The sequence below is a fragment of the Alligator mississippiensis genome, chromosome 7 (assembly GCF_030867095.1).
Source record: "Alligator mississippiensis isolate rAllMis1 chromosome 7, rAllMis1, whole genome shotgun sequence".
Classification (NCBI taxonomy): Eukaryota; Metazoa; Chordata; order Crocodylia; family Alligatoridae; genus Alligator; species Alligator mississippiensis.
Genome location: NC_081830.1, coordinates 54,176,925 through 54,198,274, shown reverse-complemented (window position 1 = coordinate 54,198,274; position 21,350 = coordinate 54,176,925). Strand labels below are relative to the sequence as shown.

The window sequence follows — 21,350 nt, the reverse complement described above, 5'->3', positions numbered from 1 at the left end:
TCTGCCTCAGTCTCCATATGTTGATCCAGGATTCAAAGGGAGATTCCTCCTACTCTCTCCAGGAACCCCTGAATGACAACCAGTGCCAACTTTCCATCACTCCAGGTCTCTTCCTGCTCTTGCCTTTCATCCTCCCCAGAGACAATTTATTACCTCCCTCCTCACACAGGGTCCTTTATGAGTTCAGTGATTCTCCCACTCTCTTAGCAATAAACTCCACTCTCTCCAAAGGGCTTTCCCAGTAAGCAGTCCCTCCCACTCTAATCCAGCTTTGTCATGTGATCTGGGAGGCAACCCTCGGCACAGGTGTGGAAAAGCAGGGTAAATTCAGTTCATGCATTTGTATTTCCAGTGATCTGTTTAGGTTCTAGTATATCCTGTCTCCCTCCCCACCAGCTACATTCATATGGCATTTTTGTAGCGTGAATTCTTCCCCAGTCCCGTGTCATGGCAGACTTAACAGTCAGCAAGGGCCTTAGGCCAGGTTTTGTGCTGGTAGAAACAATCCTGTTCTAGTGCCTAGAAGTCTTTGTGCCTTGAACATATACAAGAATAAATCAAAGTCTTGCAACATTCTGTGAAAGCACTGGTCACTTAGTTGAGGCATCCCTCAGGAAGCTACAGTGTTATGTTTGTACTGTCTCAGACAGAAGAGCTTCAAACCAAGTACCTTTCATGGTGCTGGCTACTGATCCAGCATGACTTGATCCTCACCTTCCTCAGTTCATTTTTATATTGGTGTGACTCCTCTGACTCAAAAGCAGTTGCTTCTACTTTACAACAGAATTAGGACACATGTATGTAAACCTAGTTATTCTTATTTTAGGAATCAATCACCAAATTAAGGTTTCTAAAAAGAGATCATGGAAATATTTTCTTCAGATATATTCTGGACTTAGTGATGTCTCACTTAATAGTTTTTAAATTGTATTTAAAATAATACTAAAAAGGCTTCCAGATTTATTTTCCCACTGACAATGGAATAGGTGCATTCAGGGGTCAGTGAATGGAAAAAAATATATGTATATACTTTTAAAATCAGAATTACTGTAGCACAATTTACCTTTTCTCCACTGTTTGATAGGCATTAGCTTCTAGCATAATTCCTGACATTTCTGTAGCTGCATTACTTCAATAAAGGTGAAATACAGATTAGCTGTAAAATACTGCCATGTGCATCCAGTGGAAGTCATGGAATTAGAGATTCAAAATTAAAGCAATACAATTTTACTTTTGTAGTGCAGTGATCTATGAAACTAACATCTTGGTCATTTACTTGGTAGATTTTATTAGCTGACAGCTTCAGTTAAGAAGGTGTTCAACAGCTTCATTTTCTACTGAATTCAGGAGCCCTGAATTAGTAGCAGAGGGAGCTACGAACCTTTCAGGAAGCCCTTAGCATCCTTCAGGTTCATACCCTGATATTGCCACCAATTATATTATGCACTTGGGTCCCACATCTATAAGAAAAATCAGACATTTGTTTGAGGTATTTATAGGTTGCCTGTTTGACTAACCATCTGTGCTCTGATTGAAGTACACACATGGTCCGCATTGAATTAAAATCAATTCTAAGCATTAAAATAGTATCTTCAACAGTGTTAAATCTGAAGATTTTTACTGCCAGTGACTGTTGACCCTTTATATGCACAGTTAAACTTTAAAACTGAGTTCCAAATCCAAAAGATAGCAGAAAAGTTGAAAGAAATGCAGGAATAGTTCTTTTGTTAGGAACTGGGTCATTAAAGCTTTAAGCCATGAAATCAATAGGAATTGTTTTAGGACTACAAACTTTAAAAAACCAAAACTTTAGAAAAGGGGCTCCTTGTTTAGAGCCTAGATTCAACAAGCTTTTACTTTAAAGCTTGTGGGTAGTCTGTTTGAAATCCATGGCCTTACTCATGTGCTTGAAGTGAGAATCATGCTGATTGATGTATGTTACCAAATGAGCATCCAAGAGACTAATTTTGAACACTCAGCCTGCTATTCTGACTGGTGCATAGAACTCCCTTCCCTCCCTCTTCCCATGTCTTTATAAGGGACAGATTGGGCAAAAAGTTCTTGCTTTCCTCCCATCCAATAGCCAGGTTGACTTCGTCTCAGGTTGGCGAAGCAGGACAAACCTGTACTTCCTTGCATGGCTATGAGTAATGTCAATTATTTTTAGCTCTAAACTGTCTCTTCCATTGAATAAGCAGCCACAGGACTTTATAAATTCGGTGTGACCTGTTCAGATATCCTAATGTTTTTAAAAGCTTTCTACAAAGCTTAGGTGACTGAAGGGACTTTTAGTACCATGTGCATTTAGGATTTTTTCCTCACGTCTATAAAAAGTCTCCAAAATAGCTTTATGTACGCTTCAGCACATCTTTTACATCATTTTGAAGGTCAGTAACTTTCTGACACATGAAGTTTAGTGGAGTTCTGAGCACAAAATATCTTGGTGTTTTTAATCTGTGTATTAAAAATACAGTAATAGCACATATTAAAAATATATTGATAGCAAAGATCATTGTCTACATTGAGTGTGAAAGCAGAAATGGAATGGAAAAGGGTGGATGACTGACTTTAATGTTGACTCATGCTAACATCTCTTTTATTTGTCAGTGGCCAGTATTGGATATGATTTTTCTTTTGAGGCAATATGTAGCAATTGCAAGTATAGATAGTCCTCAGACTTACGATGTAATCGATTCCTGAAAACCGCGTCTTAAGTCAAAGCGTCCTAAGTTGGAACCAACTCTCCCATAGGAACAATGTTATAAAAGGGGATTGGTTCCTTTATGATGCTCTACACAGCTGCATCCAATTGGTAAGTCTGTTGTCACAGGGGAGTGGGGAGAGAAGGGGTATGGGGGGCAAACAGCTGTGTACCGCCAGAAGCAGCTTGTCCGGCGGTTCTCGCCGCTGCTCCCACCACTGGTCCATGGGGGTGGGAGACATGTGTCCCCAGATCTGCTCAGGGAGGGAGGGGCCGGGGCTGCACCGGGCTGTGCTCTGGGCAGGCACTGGGAGTGGGGGCTATACCTTTCTGCTGCTCTCCTAGGCAGGGCAGAGGCACTGTGCTGCTTCCAGACAAGTGGCATGCAGCAGTGGGAGCCACCCTGTGCCTCCCCATGCCTCCCAGATGAGCAGCAGCTTTGTCCCGCATCCCTACACCCTGCCACGGCAGGGTGAGCAGCAGCAGGGCATGGGGGGCGGGGGGACATGTGCCCCCGGATCAGGGTGGGACAGGCAGCAGAGTGGAAGATCTGGGGGGCCTGCAGCCACCCTAAAATTTGCTATAGCCCCTCCATAGCCCCTGCTGCTCATCCAGAGCGCAGTGCAGTGCAACCACAGATCCCCCCACCCCACCTTGATCTGGAGGCACATGCCCCACCATGCCTTGCCACCACTCACCTAGCTGGGGTGGAGTGGGGGTGCACAGGACAAAGCCATTGCTCATCCAGGAAGCATGGGGAAGCCAGGGCAGCTCCCCCTGCTGCGCACTGCTTGTCCAGAGACAGTGCAGCAGCTCTGCCCCACTCTGGCTGGGTGAGTGACAGGAGCCCCTGCTCCCAGCACTTGCCGCTGCTTGGCCAGAGAGCAGCCCCAACCCTGGCCCCATCCGTCCCACATAGATCCAGGGGCATATGCCCCCCTCAGCCCATGCCCTCCCAGACCAGCAGTGGGAGCAGCAGTGAGAGCTGCCAATGACCTGCCAGACGAGCAGCTCCTGAACCAGCAACGCGCAGTGGCGACAGGCGCCCCGTCCCCTCCCCACACTTCCCCCCCTGCCCCGGCTGGACAGCGCTTGCCCCAGCCCCTGTTCCAGCACCAGCCTCAATCCCTCCCTCGTCTCAGGGGTGTTGGTCTGCCCTCCCACACTTCTTCCCTTCCCCCTCTCCCCCACAACAAGGGACTTACCAGCGGGAGGCAGCTGTGTCCAGTGTCGTAAAGTCAAAACCCACATCAGAACCTTGAAGCAGGGTGTAAATTTATAAAGGTCGTAAATGCCGTTCGTCATAACTTAAAAAGTTGTAAGTTGAGGACTGCCTGTAGTACTGTTCCTTACACACATGTAATCATGGCAGTCCCAATAGAGGCAGGCCTCTATTGAAGTTTAGGGAGCATGGCTGCCTGGAAGAAGGCAGAAATTACTAGGAATAGTCATTGTAAGATCCATCAGGAAGCTGAAACACAACAGTGCATGGTAGAAAACACCAGAAGCTGATGCCACTCTAAAGAACCAGCTTAGGTTGGACATGTTCTTAGGTGGGACTAGTGGATCCTGGAGTCAACCATAGTGCTCTAAGTGGAATAGGACCTTTTAGAGCCAAGGTACTGGTGATAGAATTCCCTGGAGATCCTTAGGCCTATACAGTTACAAGGCTATGAGTATGAGTACAGCATCTTGAGGCTAGGGAAAGACATTCTAAAAGCCTGAGCCTAAATTGATTCAGTCTTTGCAGGTTAGTCTAACCTAGCTAGGCTGAATCGGTTTGCAAGCGTGCAGACATTCCCTCTGGACTGAGAAAATGCAGGCACATGCTTGCAGTGGCTCAGGCTAGAAGCTAGTGGGTTCTAGAGCAGCCCTCCCTTCCATATGACAGGCCTGAGCTCAGAGGGGCATGGCCAGGCCCCAGCAGGATTAGGAAAGGGTTTCTCCCACCTCTTTGATAAGAGAGCATTTATCAGCTGTTATCACCATTTATCACCCCGTCAGAAAACAAACAGCCTCTCATTACTTCAAACTCTTCTTAAACAAAGAAGGAACAGAGGGACATTACCAGCCGAGCTGTTGATTAGCTCCAAAGTCCTAAACCAACAGTGCTGTCTGCCACAGCACAAACCATAGCCAGCGTGTGGTATGCTAGCTAATGCTGAGGTGTCTGTGTAAGGCAGAGGGGACAGAGGATTCCTGCTTAGCAGAGTGGTGAGAGGTTGCATGGGAGAGCAGGAGGAAGCCAAGCAGATGCTGCTGTGCCCTCAAGTCTCTGCTGGAGCTGCAGCTAGGGAGCAGAGGGGAGGGGCAAGCTCTGCTGTGGAGCAGAGAGCCCCGCCCAGCCCAGAGAGCATGCTGGGATGCTGGGGCAGTCTGATTTAACTTAAACCAGCAAGGGGTCTGGGAGAGACATTGCATAAACCAGTTTGACCCAAATCAGTTAAGTCTGATACTATATTCAACCAGGTTTATCTCAAACCGATTTCAGCCATTTTCAAACATTTTATGTGCACTGAACTTCTGCTCTGTTACAGGTTTAAACCAGTTTCTGATCACTTAAACTGTTTTATGGTTTATGTATAATGTCTGTCCCTAGCCTGAATGCTTCACCTATTGCCTTTCTTGAAAGAGACATACCGGGCAAATATACATGAGCCGTTTACTGAAGAGCTGACTAATTAGTTCCTCAGTAAACATCTCAGCGTCTACACATGGTTCCCAGTAGAGTGCAGAAAACTAATAAACTCTGCAGCAGGGTAGTACTTGTAAATACAAGTACTACCCTGCTGTGGAGCTTTTTTGCGCACAGCAGCATACATGTAGATGCTGACTCAGCTGGCTAGGGCATGTGTGTGCTTCAAATGGCATGCCTGGGAGCAAAAAAACTCCAGAGCTTTATTTATGTGCAGTAACTACATGTGTAGACATGCCCACTTTGGGTTTTTCATAGCACTAACATTTCACATTTTTTTTCCCCTCGCACCCAGAAATATTTCTAAGAAAATGTGCATTTAATACTTGCTAGATAAAACTAAAGATAGTCTAAGATCAGTATTGGAAAGGCCCAAAACTTGATCTGCTCCTTTGTTTATTTAATGATATACAGATCACATTAATATTGCATCCCACTTTACTGAACTCTTTGAAGGGACAGTAAGATGAATTCTGCATTGTGCGTGCAAGATTTTTTTTGTTATTTCTTTAACAAATTTGTCAGGACAAATGAATAAATTAAAATGCGTGCAGCTCAGGGGAAGCCTTATGACATCTAGCAAGTACAAAAGTACTATGGAGAAAATAAATGAATCAAGGAAACTATTTCAGAGGCAAGCCCTCGTGGGAATTCTTGACACAGTTCAGTTTTTCAAAGCCCTCAGTGAAATGAAGGGTCAGTCTCCTTGTGGCATTCATTTCCTACATACAGACTGGGATCAAATTCATTCCTGGTGTAAATTAGTGGAATTACAACAGAGTAAAGTTGGCCTAGGTAGCGTGAGTGTATGAAAGACCCTTGGCTGAATTGAGACCAGTGTAGCGTAAGTCCAGGCTAATCATTGATCTCAAGCCATAAGGAAACAGTACTTCAGGTTGCTAATGCAGCACATGCTGCATGGAACAGGGATTGCCAACCTGTAGCACACGTACCACAAGTAGGGCATAGCAAGTTGGAAGGGGATGGCATAACAGTGACAGATAGAGCAGGGAGCAGAAAGTGAAACAGCACATAAAACAGGAGGAGAGTGGCACCCGGGGAGGGCATAGGGCTAATTTATGGCATGCCAGCCAAAAAAGGTTTGCCCCCCCCATTGGTATAGAACATGTTTCATAGATGGAAACAGGAGCCATGGAGAACCAGATTATTTTAGGCCTTTGATTGGATGACTGGGAAGAGGTTCAAATTCAACTTCTGTGCTCTGGTGAACAAACTGTCCTAAAGGGGACAGGGCCTCCCATTAGTCTACAGAGATGGCCAGCTGCAGAGAAGGAGCAGTTTTTCAGATTATAAAGGTTTATCAGAGGACTCAAGAAGGGACTGATCCTTTTGAGTTCCCAGGTTCACCTTTGGGAGTCCACACCAGCTCTTCCTGTTCTGGTTTACTCAGAAAATGTAAAACCATTTAAATTCTGTAGTAAAAGTAGCAAAAATTTAACTTTACGGTCATTAGATTTAGTTAGTTGCTTATAGGGTTTGTTCCTAATCTTCTTTTTTTGTTAGTTCAGCCTGGGGGGGGAGGGGGGGTGCATGCGTCTTCCAGGTATATATATATTTGAATGCACAAAAGAGAATGGTTTCAAATATGGGAGCATAACTTATCTGACCTCTTCCCTTTATAACATGCCATTACTAAATCCATCCCCAAGTTTATAAGACATTTGCCACATTGTTGTACCCAGGCTAAGTCATTCTAGGTGGCAGTCAGACTACTTTGCACTATGATCCTTTCATGTCTGTAAACATCAGAGAAGAAGCAACCTTCTAGGTCAGTGATTGCTAGTCACAGGCTATTTCTTCCTATAATACTTTTCTAAGCACTAGGAGAGATTGTCCCCCCGACCCTGCATAGGAGGTCTCTTGGAAATGCGTAGATCTGCAAAGGGGCATTACCAGTTTAGTGTCTGGGAGTCTACCCTCTGAATCATTACTAGACCAAAACAATCTAGCTTTGGAGTAGGAAGTGATGCACTACTAGAAACACTGTTGTTTAGATTGGACAAGAAACAAAGGTCATGGCTCCTTACATTCATGATAGGTTCTGTGATACTCCATAAGAATAAGGGCATGTCCACGTGAAATATTTCCTGAGCCAGGCAGGATACCTACAAACATATGTTGAACCAGCAGCAGTGTTGCTAGGTTCATGAATTGCTGCAGGTAGGGCCTTACTAAGTGCCATTGCCAGTTAGCCTACCCCATGCTAATTAACCTGTCTGCAGTGCTGCATAAACATGGCCATGATTTTCCATTTCAAGAGGTAATCTGTTCAGTACAACGTGAGGTATTTACAGACACCTTGGCCTGGCAAGTTGTAGCTATAGCATTATCATATAAAAATTGTTGTCATAGTTAAATTCCCATATGTATCACATTATGCGTCCCTATAATTTTGCCCTTGTATTTGATCAGGGAGATATCACGTGCTTCTTGTCTTGAATTGCTATGTATTATTCTGAAGAATTTGCCGAGTTGATCCTCAACCGTCAAGCTTACATAGATCTAGTTAATTACCATTCTCTGACTTCCAGCAATGTCTTATATCTTTTACCTGCCAAATTCAAGGCAAGATTCAGGCTGGTCTGTAAGTTGCCTTTCATTGGGTAGTAGTCTCCAGCTATGTGCTACTCATAAAGAGTGACAGTGCCAGCTCAGGCATCTCCTGCCTTGGGAAGCAAGAACTTTAAGGTTGCAGATTTACACAAAGTGGGCTGCAAAACAAGCTGGAGTAATAAAGCATGCTCTGCAAGCTTTGTTATCAAATCGTGAAATAAAAGGAAAACATGGGGAAAAATTAAAAAGCATATAGGAGTCATTGGGGTCCAGTTGTGTATGTCTGAAGTCCATTACAGCGCTGGTTAAGTTTAGAGAATGTTTCACAGAAAAGCTGAGTTTTGGGGGAGAGAGAGAGAGAGAGAATAATGAAAAAGGCTAGAACACAGAGGAAAAGCTTTCAATGGTTTTGATGAACTTTGGATAACATGCAAAATACCTAATTTTTGGCAATTCTTATCTGTTTTTCAGAACTTTTCAAGCCTGCCAACTCTAAAGGGCTGGTAGAGTTACTTGGCCTGGAATTTTATTTCACATTTCTTTTGTTATTTGTTTTTTGCTAGTCTTCAGTCCCATTATCAGGAAAACATTTCAGATGTAGTATGGCATAGCTGAAAGTCAATTTCATTATGAAAGCTCACTGTATTAGTTCAGCTCACTTCACTGAGATTATCTTCTTTCATGGATCAACATTTTGTGCATGTGCTAAATGCTGAAAATAAGGATCGTAATGAAAAGCAGTAAGCTTTAATAGGATTACTTCAATAAAAACTATAACAGGCACTTAATATTTATTGGGCACATTCCTTATATAGGAACAATTACTGAACATCAACAGCAACTTTTCATAAGCTGGTAAGATTTGTTAGAGATGGCAGAAAATTGAAGTTTGTTGATACGGTTTCACAAGATTAATATTTTTCAGTAATAACCTGGGGAATTTTTTAAATTACATCCTCTTCTATGATACAACACCATCTGCAAGGATGATAATTATTTTTAGGCACAGATGTGTTTTTTTCCTTAAGTCTAGTCATCAAGGTCACTTTTTAAGTATGTAGTATACAAAACTAGAAGCTAACATTTTGCATTTTGGCCCATAATAAGAGATGTGCTTTTATTACAGCCAGCACTTTAACTCCTTGCAAATGTGTCCTGTGTTCTGATATAGATACCCTTTACTTTCACTTATGTTTACTTGTCTTTCCAGTGGGAGTAATCTGGCCTTTGGAAAAAAAAAAAGTGGTATTCATTATTGTTCACAATCAGGAAGGCGATGCAGTGGCAACCAGACAACTCCAAAACTTTGTCTCATGCTTCCTGGGAGGGGAAGCCATATCTGAAATCTCTGTCACCACCAGGGTCTTTGGATCCATCTTCTATATCTTCTTTTTTAGGAGATGGCTCACTGGGAGGCAGTTTCAGCAGCATTAAATCCAAAGAAAAACATTTTTCAGGAAGTGAGGATGGCACATACTTTTCTCTCAGTTCTTCTACATCAGGAGCCCAGAATATCTACTTAAGTTGCATAGATTGTTAGGGGCTGGAACAGGCCTCGCAGATAATCGGGCCCAGCTCCATACCCCCTCCACCCACCCGGCAGGAGTTTACCACATCAGTGCATCTTTGCCTCAGTTTGAGAAAACAGATCTCTTAGCAAGCCACTGGCCATCACAGTTCCTAGAACAGGGGTGACATGATGGGCTGGGTGCCTGCTGATAGACATTGTAAATGTAAGTCCTGTTAGATGAGGGTGGACTAGAAACACAGGGAACCAAGCACAAGTGATAACTGGGACCTGAACCCCTCAACAGCTCAATTCATCTTGTGAAGTGGTACAAAAAAGTCACTGGTTTAAATCCATCATGGAATATCAGAAACTTTCAGTATTATGGTACTTCTTGGAAATTCTCAGCCACCACAATGATAAGCACAGCATGAGAGTACAAATAAGATAGAAAAGCCAAGCGGGCAGAGGGGAAGTGTAATTGCAGCAAAACCTTTGGAAATCCTTTTGGCTCCCAGTGTAGAATAACTAGGGGGGAGCAATCCTGGTGAACTGTACAACCCTGTGCTCTTGCCTGACTGTGCATATAGAGCTAAATAGATGCACATCTACTGTAGCCCTGTGTGGCTTTGGATGTTGTTTTCTCCCAAGTTCATCCCACTTTCCAATGAAGACTGCACTATCCTAATCAAAAAGATTTAGAAGAGCATAGTCATTTAAGCATCACAATAAGAGAATTCCAGAATAAAGTTGTATGCAGTGTGGAAGAAAGTATGTTGCTTCACACTTTTGTAGACCAGGAACAGACAGTAGAACAGGGATGGACAAAATGGAAGATCCAGCCAGTAGCCAGACCCCATTTCCCAGCAGCCCCTGCATGTGTTGCGGGGCCATGACAGCATGGGGCTAGGGTTTCCATGGAGACCAGCCCCAGCAGCACTGACAGGGCACATGGCTGGGCAGAGAGCTGCTCCAGGGCCAGGACTGGGATCTTGCGACAATAACAGTGTTGTCCAGAGGTGGTACAGAGCCATGATCCACTGCCTGTGTGCCACTGCCCGAGGTGTGTGGACAGTAGATTGCAGTCTGCTTTAGCTCCAGACCACACTGTCACCACTGCAGGATCTTGGCCCCAGAGCAGCTCCCCATCCAGCCGCATGCCCTGCCAGCCCTACTGGGGCTAGGCTCCATGGAAACCCTGGCCCCCCACTGTCACAGCTCTGCTGCTGCTGGGGTCTCCATGCTGGGGAAACTAGCCACAGTGACACAGATAGGGGCTGCTGGGAAATTAAGTCTGCTTCAGGCCCAAATCTGGAGCCAGACTTTGCCCACCCCCTGCCGTAGATGCAGGCTATACAGAATTCGCACAATCTTCCCCTTAGTTAAGAACACAGGGAAACAGATAATCAGTCCCCTTAGTACTAGGTAGTAGCTGAGACGCTTGAGTGCACAGGACCTGCACAACTTCTACTAAGTCCCCCCATTAGGCTGGAGCTTAAGATCTTTTGCCCCAAAGCACCTTAGTGGCCAGTGTATAGCAAATCAGTTGCCCTATTTGGGCCGCAAGCAATTCCTGCTTTCAAGTTCAGGGACTACAATTCTACCCCCAAAAATGGTTCGATTTTCCTATATAGGAAATCCCTAGATAACATACAGCACATGATGCAGGTTCTAATCCATCTTTTCCCAACCCCAGGCAGAGAGATATGTGCTTGGGAAGGCACATGGCTAGAGCCACTTGCACTTGCCATTTCCCTGGTTATCATTTCAAAGTTTCGGGGCTGCTCTTTGAACTATGCTGGCAGCTAAAACAGCCTTTGTCCACGGCCAAAATTTGAGAATTGCAAAAAAGGGTAAGAGAAGCTGAGAACTGAGGTGCAGATTTTTAAAGAGGAGGTACCAACTGACACACACAAGTTAATCCATACAGAGAGAGAGAACTTTGGGAAAGAGAAAAGAACTATAACAAAAGTGAAGGAATATTATACATCTAAAACTGGAAATAGAGAAAAGTCAAAAAGGAATAATAGTTTTTTTTATCCATTTTGAAAAAAGGGTAAAATATAACATTGATGGCAAAGGGTAGCAAATCAAATCAGTAAATATGAATACAATAAAAGGCATAAAATGGCAAGTCAAAATAAGGTTTGTACCTGGTCCAAGTGTGAATTTAGCCAAGATGGTCTCTAATTACCTCTTGGTTCTGCAAGGGTAAGTACAGACAGTTAAAAAGCCCAAGGCTGAATCGATTTTAACCTTTGTAGTTTGGTCTAAGCTGTGTAGATTTAACCGATAAGTAAATGAAAAGATATTCACTTTTAAATGTGGAAATGCAGCCACCTGCCTACCAGGCCAGAAGCTGTGGAGGGTGGGGGTGCTAGAGCATACCTCCCTGCTTGGCTGGAGCAGACAGCTTGGGCCAATGCTAACCCACCCACCCTGCCCAGGGGGGCGGGGGGGATGTACAGAGCATTCTGGGATGCTGCGGGACTGTGGGTTAGCTTGAATCCGGAGCGAATCTGGGACAGAACTTCAATAAACTGATTTAACATAAATCCATTAAGTCTGATTGTAACAGGAAGGCGGCCGGGGTCCCCTGTCACCTCCTTTACCATGTCTTGTTGCCTACTGGCATCCTCCGATCCTTGTCCACCACGACTTTGATCTTTATATATATATTTTATAGGGAGGCTGCCTTTCGCCATCTGGTACACGGTTGTCCTGTTATCTCTGTCCTCTAGCCTTATGGGCTATGCATGACTCCTACCACCCCAATACCACGCCCCAAGCCTCGCAGATGTCCCAGACATTATTCTGACCCTCTATCTTCGCGTCCTCTCTGGCGCTCAGGCTGTCTGCAGCCCCGTCTCTCACTCTCTCTGCGCCTGCTCTCCGGGGCTCTCTCTCTCAGTATATCCGCCCTTCTCTCGGGCTTTCTCAATAATGCCGCCCTTCTCAGGGCTCACCACGCCAACACAGGGCTTCTCAACTACGCCGCCCCCTGTTCTGGGGCTCACCACCTGCTGCCCCCTTTCTCTGGGGCTTCTCATCTGCCCCTCTCTGGGGCTGGGGTCTATGCACCCCAAATGCTGCACCCTCACTGGCACTGGGGTCCCCACACTACTGTGAGTCCCCTATGGGGCCTCCTCCAACCCCTAATAGCCTTACCCAAGCCACCGGTATAACAAATAGCAACACAACACAAGCCTCTTGGCTATAACAAACATAAGCCGCCTGGCCATAACAACATTGAGCCCTACCAGGGATCCTTCCTCTCTCTGCGGTATAAGATCCAGCTCCTTCCTCAGGCCTCTCCTTTGTAACATGGCTGAGAGCTCCCTCCTGTTTGGCTGCCAGTCAGCAATTACTCCTGGCCTCCTGCCTGGGATTTATATAGGAGCCAGGCCCTGCCCCTTCTCGTCAGCTGGCTAGGCAGGTGCGGATCATTAGCTCCCCCTAGTTGCCTCAGCAACCGGCACCTGAGGAGTCTTCTCGGCTCTCTCAGTAGCAGGCACCTTAGTGCCCTGCTACACACCTCCCCCCTTAAGATTTCAACTCACCAGCCCGTCTTGGTTTTTTTTCTGCTGCGCATCTTCTGTCTTTTCCGCTCATGCTTTTAGGCTGGCCCACCGACACTTCCAACGCGTGGAGGCGGAGGTTTTCAGGTGCCTCCTACTCGCCTTTTACCCCAGGCGCATCATGTGGGATTTTACGGGCGTTGCCCCGCCATGAGCAGTCCCCCCACACTAGCCAACCTTGGTAGGTTGTAGTCCCTGTCGGTCAGGCTCCCACCTCCCTTTTGGGGTTTCTTCTTACTTCTGACCTGTCTACCTTCCACCCCTGCATACCTTGCTCTCTTTTTCCAGGTAGGTTGTGTGGTCTCTGGCTTTTCTGTGGCTCTCTGGAGCCCCTGAAGCCTTTCCCAGATCTCCCACTGTCTCTCCAATGCCTTCTAGGCATATTCTTCCCTCCAAAACTCTATCTTCCCTCAGCCAGTAGGTCTTCCTTTAGGCCCTTTATAAATTTTTACATAGGCCACACCTCCGACTGTTGTTTCCATGAGTTTCCTTAATGTCCACCACTGGACCTGTCTCGGGATGTTATTTACGTGTACTTGTGATCTTCTCTCAAGCTTTGGTACCACTTCAGGTGGTCCTTCCCTCCTCTGGCTCTTGGACCTGGCTTTCTTTTCTGGGTCTCACTGACCCTTTTTCTCTGGAACTCGTCTCTGACTCCTTTTGTCTCAGGCCTTGTGTCACCTGTATACCTCCATGGCTAACCCGCCGACATGTCTCACTCCTTGGGCTAGCCTATGCACTTCTCTCTGCCGTCCCTGCAGCTATCGTGTCCCCTTCCACTAGCTGCCTCTGCCTGGGTGCTGTCATTCCTCCCTTGGCTCGAGGTTTACAGAGCTCACCCAGCTGATGTCTTAGGTGGCTCATCTCTCTTGCATGAAGCTTCACCCATTGGTCCCATCTCCTATTCCAGCACTCCACGAGGGCTGGTAGGACCTCTTCTTGTAGGGCCATAGGTTTCACCCCTACCAATCCCTTCTCTGGGTTGCTTCTCTCCGATTGCCCTAACTCGGTCTCTTCTTCTGGATCCTCCTGTCCTTGGTCACCAGGGAACTTTATTTGTTCCAGAGGCTTCCGGACCCCTAGCCGCATGGTTGTTAGTTGCGTCCCCACTTCCCTCAGGGACCTTTTCACCACTTCCAGTTCCTGGTGTTGCTCTAGGCATTTAGCCTTCGCCGTGGTCACACATTCCGCCAGTTGAGCTCCCGGTGTCTCCAGCCTCTTTTGCATCGCTTCTACCCATTCCACTACTTGAGCCTCTGGTCCTCCTTCAGTCTGGGTTTCTGTACTTGTTAACTCTGGCCCCTCTGACTCCTCAGGATCTTGGCCTTTTGACGCTGTCTGACTGCTGGCTGCCCGTAGCGTCTCATTTTCTGCCTCTAAGGCCTGAATGTGCTGATTTAGAATCTGTATTTGCTGCTGTGACTGCTCCCTCTCTGTGTTAATCACGGCCTGTCTAGCCACGTTATCTTCTATGAGGGATTTAAGGCACTGTACCTGTTCTCCCATGTGGTCTCTTTCCGCCTCCACACTCTGCAACTGAGACTGTAAGCTCTCAATCTCTTTTGTCGCAGCTTCTAACTCTCTTTCAAGGGACAAGCTTTGATTGTATAGGTCCTCGTAACTTGCCAGGTTAGCTTTTACTTTCTCCATCTCCTGTGCGAAAACCTTGCCTGTTTCTTTTGCTTGGGCATGGCTTTTAAGCAGCTCGTCCGCAGCTCCTGTGCTTGGTGTTCTGCACGAAAGCACTTCTTTTGCCACTCATGCAACTCATCATGCAGTTCCTGTACGTGATCTTCCTGGCTGCGGACTTCTTTCTGAAGGACATCAGTCATGCTTTTAGAGACCTCCAACCTCTGTAGCATCTCCTTCTGTCCCCCTACCTGTGTTGTGCAGATTGCAGTAGATTTTTCTCTCCAAGCTGTCATCTCCCTCTGCATTTTCTGCAGCTTCTCTTCCCTCTCCCAGCTCTTCTGGGTTCCATTTGCAATAAGCTGCTCTAGCGCGCTAGTTCTCTCCGCTTCCGCCGCTATCATGTGCCTGATTTCTTTTGAGCCTCCTTCCTTTTTTCCTGCCTAGGCCCGCTGTTCTAACCCAGCAGCCTTTGCCTCCGCTTGCTGTTTTTGAAATTGGGCCACCTCTAGCTCCCACTCCAGCCGTTCAGTTCTTTCTTCTAACTCATCTATTCGTAATAGCCTGGCAAAATTCTCCTGTTTCAGGCTCTCTATATCCCCTGCCGTTGTCATCCTGGCCTCACGCCTTCACTGGTCGGGCCCTCAGGCTTCCCCAGTACCGTCCCAGGGCAGTCTTCCTACTTTGCCCTCTTTACAGTTTGAGTTGCCACTGTCTTCTTACAACCCCCTCTCCGTCCTTATTTTAGCCCTCAGGTTCGTCTTTTTGTGCACGGCCTTGCATTCCCAGACAATGTACCACTGTAACAGGAAGGCGGTCAGGGTCGCCGTGCACTCCCGTCACCTCCTTTACCATGTCTTGTTGCCGACTGGCATCGTCCGATTCTCGCCCGCGATGACAGGAAACCCTCGCTGTTCACAGATTTGCGATTCATGATTTCGAATATTCGCAGTGTGCCGTGCCAACTCATGCTGTCTCCCCATGCAGCGTGATGACACTTTGTTACTGCACTCTGGTGATACTTTTACATTCAGTAAGCTTGCAAGTAGACTAAACGCAGCCTCGGTAGGTAGAATGTACGGCATTAACAAGTCCAGTGTGCGATACATTAAGAAAAAAGTCAGTCTCCACCCCCCACCCCCCACTGCCACCTCGCTCCCACTGCCACCAGCTCAACTGTGCCCCCCGCAGCTGCCGGGGACATGCATTGTTTATGTGTCTCCAGCCTGTTTATCCTAGCCTATTATTGGTAGAGTACAGTATTCACGAATTTCCCCATTTGCAGGGATCTCTAGAACATATCCCCCGTGAATGGCGAGGGTCTCCTTTATATCCATCTAGGTTTATTTTAAACCATTTTTTGCCATTTTGAAAACAGTGTATGTGCACTGTTCTGTTGTATTACAGATTTGAACCAGTTTCCAATCGCTTACACTGGCTTATGCACAATTTCTGTCCATAGCCCCTACAGTTAAACACAGTGCCAGATTCTGATTTCTAACAAGGATGCTTTGGGTCAGGTCTTTCTGACTTATGCTTCTCTAAGGCTGTTTAAGGGATGTTGCTGAGCAAATGCAGTAGATAGCATTACATTGCATACATTTTAGTGCGATCAGAAATACAATTAACCATAAAGACCTTTTGCTGGTAAGTGTTGGCAGGGATGGGCCTTTTGTACCATATGATCCTTAGCCAGTTTGAAATTATGCACAGGAAGAGAGATTTAGTTTGACTTCACTGAAGTTAACTTACTATGATTTTATATTAATTATTATTTAGATGGAGGTCTGATGTTTTATAGGATCTAATTAAGCTAATCCAAAGCAATGTGTGACGATTAGTATCAGCTGTGTGTATAAATACTGTGATTGGGGAGCCTGATTTGCATGACTTTGTCTTTCACATCTGCATGTTCCTTCAGTAAGCAGAGCTGAGCAGCATGAACTCAATACATAACACAGAATCTATGTGCAACTGCCATTGCTGCTGTAAGTTTGCAGTTCCACAGACCAGGTAGACCAGGGGTTTCCAAACTGTGGTACGCATGCCCCTGGGGGTATGCAAGACATCTCTGGGGGGTATGCGGGAGAAATTGTGTAATACTGGATTTCATTTTCAGTATAATTGGCATTTAAGCAGTTAAAATATTATATGTATGATGGTAGCGGGATGCAGGCAGCTGGTAAATCTGGAAGAGGGTATTCAATAAAAAAAACATTTGGGAATCTCTGAGATAGAGGAACTTTGTAATTCAGTCAAATCCCATTGTATTCAGTGCATTTTAATAAATGCCCTTTAACTCAGTTCTCAGATGCCAAGCAGGTAATATGGTATAACATGCATTTTCTTTTATATTAGTCTACCAAGCATGTCATTTGCTCTCAAAACTCTCTGCTTAGAAAGAGGTGATAGCACCACATTTTATCATATCATTAAAGATGGGGATATGTGATTATGTCCAGTTACGTGTTGTATTCTGTTCTTTAAAAAGGCTTCAGGGTACCATTTCATAATCACACTATGACAGCTCAGGACTAGCAGTATCAGCCTACAGAGAACTTGGTGAAGTCTGGGTTAAGATACATTTCTTGAAATTGAGCTGTATTTTTGCAATCATTTAAATTTATTTATATAGATGAGTCATTGGAAGGATTTTGTTGTTATTGTTCTCTTTCTTCAGCAACTTTGAATGCCCACTGATGTATGAAGTCTCAGAAAACCAAGGAAGCGGCACAGACAGTTCAGGAAGCAGTTTGGACAGCTGTGTCACAGCATGTAAGAAGGTAAATTTAAAATTTACATTATTTTCAAATGCCAATCTAGCCAACACTGCAGCTCTGCAATTTAGCTCTTGCATTGGCAGGGATTACAAAACAATTTTGTATGCAAAATCAAAAGGTAATGATAGGGGGAAAAATAAACATTATAACTGCTGTGCTGTTGTAGGATTTTGCAGTCTTACTTGACTATACTGGTCAGTGATTTCTGACCCTAGAAATATTTTACATGCATGTGTGGCATGTAATTTTTCATAGGTGATTTTTCATAGGTGATTTTCTACTTTTTTTCCTTTTTACCTGAAGCAAGGAAATAAAAGCAATAGGTAGTGCAAGTGCTCTCTGAACTATATTGTAATTGGGTTCCAGACATGTAGGCAAGGCTCTAGAACCTGACAGCCTTCTCTGACTCCACTTGATATGTTCCACAGGTATAAAAGGGTTCAAACATATTTCTGAGACAGAGGGACCAAAATATTCATGTTTCATTATTTGACATAAGGTTAAGTTTAAGCTAGAAGCAATGTGCATGAGTGTGGGCAGGACTGATATTTATTTATACATGCAGGTATTTCAGCATGAATGAGAATACACTACTGAAGAACCTCATACCATACTGAAATGCATGTAATGTTTTATAGAGGAGGATGGTGACTCTGTTGTGGTGATGCAGACATAAGGGGGAGGATGCTAGCAGAAAGCCTTAGAAGAGGTGAGGCTTGCAGTCCATGGCCATTCAGGAACAGCTTAAACAGTGCTTCCTTCTTCAAGGGAGAACTCAATAGCTTGTTCAAAGAGTCCAGTTACTGTTTCACAAGAGATTTAGCAAAATTCTTTCACATCTCCCATAACTGCTCCTCCCTACCCCCCCACCCCCGCAATCAGATTTAGGGCAAAAGTTATTTTTCAAAAAAACAAACAATTTTATTAAATATTATATTAAACAATTATATATATTGGCTTTCTTGAAAAACAATAATTTTGTATAAAATATACATACACACACACACCCCCTGAAAAGTTGAAACTTACTGTACATTTTGCTTTTTTGGTAGTTTTCTCACTGAGAATGAGAATGTGTTTTGCTCAAACAGCTATTTACAGTGAAATTTCAACGACCACTCTTTGAAAACAGTGCTTCTTCTGAGGCAGAGCAGCGCCAACTTATCTCCAGCACAGGGCATCAGCTAAGAGCCATAGCAGAGATCTTAATGGGAAAGGGAAGTAGGTTGTTTTAATTTATTTACGTTAGTTTATATGCAAGTTCATTCCCTATTTTTAGAGGGAAAAAACCCAAGTTTGCCACTAAGTGTAAATGGTATCTTGATACTCCTTGTATTTTGCCTGTCAATAAAAATATTAAAGAATATTGAATAATCACAAAGCAATGTACACCATTAACCTGAGAAGCAGCTACTTACATGCAACTGAAAAACACTGTCAGGATGCAGAGGGTGAGAAGGTTATGTTGCTGTTGTATATGGCCTTACCTTTCAGTTGATCAGTCTTGTACCTTCAGAGACACTAAGCTTGCTTCAGAGTTTTAAAGGGTAACCCCCTCACCTGTAACATAGCAATGTTTCATCTGCCCACACCCTTGCATTTATGCTTTCAATTATAAACCATGAATCTAATTTTTCATTGCACAGTCATGCTAAAAGAAGCAATTCAGCTTTGTCCTGCTTTTATCCAAGTGTTGACATTTCAGCCATATTAATAGCATTTTTACAGAATGGTTTTCTTCTGGAACTGTTTTCTTGTGGATAAAAGCATATACAAGATCAAGTCAGTACAACACTCTCTCTTTCATAATGATGTTAATTAAAAAGGATTAATATAAATTTGTAATTACTGGTGGATTGGAGCTGCCTTGGGTTCCCACTGGCAGGGAGCAATTTAGGCATTCCAGACAATCCAGTAGCTATTTTTGTCATGAAGAGTTCCTGTTAGGGCAGCATGAGATGCTGACTGTTACTGCCTAGACAGAGCTAAAAAAAATTCAGGAGATACACCCCTTGATATCTCATTTTATTCTGCATGCACCACTTTCATATCTTTTTGATGAGTAGTAATTAACCAAAGCAATTAAGTTCATCAGGCCTGAACATGCAGATGTCTTATTTGCAGAGCAGAGCCTTTTTGATGTTGTCTCAATTGTAGATATTTACTTATTTTAAATGTCTAGTGATCTAATCAGGGAACAGGAAGCTATTAAACTGAATGTTTATGCAGTATTCTTCCCTGGGGAGGAGTGACTTTTCAACTCTGTGCTTTGCTAGGGGGCAGTTTGGTTCATTGACTCACAACACTGAAAGATGCTGATGGTCTAGATCCAGGTGTCAAAAATGCAGCCTGTGAAGCAGTACAGTTTGGCCTGTGGGTCACTAGATGTTCCCCATGTACTGGCCCTGGTGTTGCATGCTACACCTTGTACACAGCACAAAGGAACAGTTCAAGGCACGCTCTACATGCAGCACCCTGCCAGACCAGCCCTGCATGCTGGCTCCAGGACTGGTCAGGATTGGGTTGTGCCAGAACCAGCACAAACCTCTGGCATGATGGCTGGACCCACGCTGCACATGGCACAGGGGGTCCAGAGTGTGGGCTGCAGGCAGCATCCTGGATTGACCCCCTGTGCTACCTGAAGCACTGGGTCCAGCTCATGTCATGGGCAGCATGGTCCCCATGCCCGTCTCATGTGGTGTTTTCCTAGCAAGCCCTGTGACCAGTATGTGTTGCATGCGGCATGAAGGCTGGACCCATTGCTGCACAGGGGTCAGTCCTGGCCCAGCCAGAAGACCAGCCCAAGCAACCCGCATTTGATCCACAGGGCCAAATGAGTTTGACACCCTGGTCTAGAGGAGCCAAGGCAGACCCTCCCTTTGAGTTGACCACACCGCGGGAGAAGCATCCAGGGATCGTTTCAAGCCCCTGAAGTGAGAACTCCCCTTTCCCTTCCCCTCCATGCTCAGCAGCACCTCCTCTGCCCTTCCCTGCCCACTGTTTTCGCTGTCTCTGGCTGCCCTGGTATATGGGGGAGAGGGGTGCCCATGATGGGAATGGAAAACTTTTTTTAGAACAATGAATTACTGCTGATTTCACTTTAAATTTAGGATAAATCTGCATCATATGCTATTTTCCAAATGTGATGATTCCGCTGCATACCAGATACAGTGTATATGCTGCTGCACATAAGGATATTATTTGAATCAAGTTCTGCTTTCAGTTAAACCACTGTAAAGCGAAAGCAACTTCTTTGATTTCAGAAAAATTGCCATACGTAAGTCAGACTGGTCTGTAATTTAGTTCAATAGTAAATCGTTCAACATTAAGATTCTAATAAGTTTACATACATTGTAAGTAAAGAGATCATAGATCAAGCCTGAGATGGTCTTTTAAATCTAAGAGAATGCATATTGTCACATATGGGTCATGCCATATGATGTTTTAACTGATACTGATCAGAAAAGTCCAGTGTTCATGCAGTTCCTATCACTGCATATTAGGCACTACAGGAAGACTGTTAGTGAACGTTACTCACACGGTGTTTCAGATTATTCCATCACAGAAGCAATAGGAGAAAGGTCTGAAGGTAAAAATGTTCACAAGGTTCCTGTTACAGAGATCCCCTACCTCAAAGGAAAAATCTATGAGGACTTCCCATTTGCTGCCCTGATTGGCATCTTCCTTCTTCCACAGAAACATGCCACAGAGATCTGTGGGATAGACGCCCCAACCTATGTCTCCATAGCATCTTTGATCCTCATCCATCCTTTTTCTTGGGAGATACAGTCCAGCCCCAAACTTTGATTAACTTTCTTAGTTAACAAAGGACAATAGGCCTGCTTCTTCTATAGAAGCAGCAGTCAAGTATTTACCACATTCCTCT

At 44.8% G+C, this 21,350-nt stretch overlaps 1 protein-coding gene and 1 long non-coding RNA gene across 7 annotated transcripts in view; one reads left to right on the top strand and one right to left on the bottom strand.

Annotated features, from left to right (window-relative positions):
- Window positions 1-12,846, bottom strand: part of LOC132251424 (uncharacterized) — a 140,894-nt gene extending 128,048 nt beyond the window's left edge. For all 3 annotated transcript variants that reach the window (XR_009463453.1, XR_009463454.1, XR_009463455.1), the window contains exons 1-2: window positions 12,738-12,846; window positions 11,631-11,680 (exon numbers count right to left, since the gene is read on the bottom strand). This is a non-coding gene — a long non-coding RNA (uncharacterized LOC132251424). The remainder of the gene's footprint in view (window positions 1-11,630; window positions 11,681-12,737) is intronic.
- SPHKAP (SPHK1 interactor, AKAP domain containing) overlaps window positions 1-21,350 on the top strand; it is a 133,322-nt gene that overhangs the window by 21,060 nt on the left and 90,912 nt on the right. For all 4 annotated transcript variants that reach the window (XM_019491809.2, XM_019491808.2, XM_019491811.2 and 1 more), the window contains exon 2: window positions 17,365-17,467. In XM_019491809.2, the coding sequence (XP_019347354.1) occupies window positions 17,384-17,467 (84 nt within the window). In that variant the 5' untranslated portion in view covers window positions 17,365-17,383. The remainder of the gene's footprint in view (window positions 1-17,364; window positions 17,468-21,350) is intronic.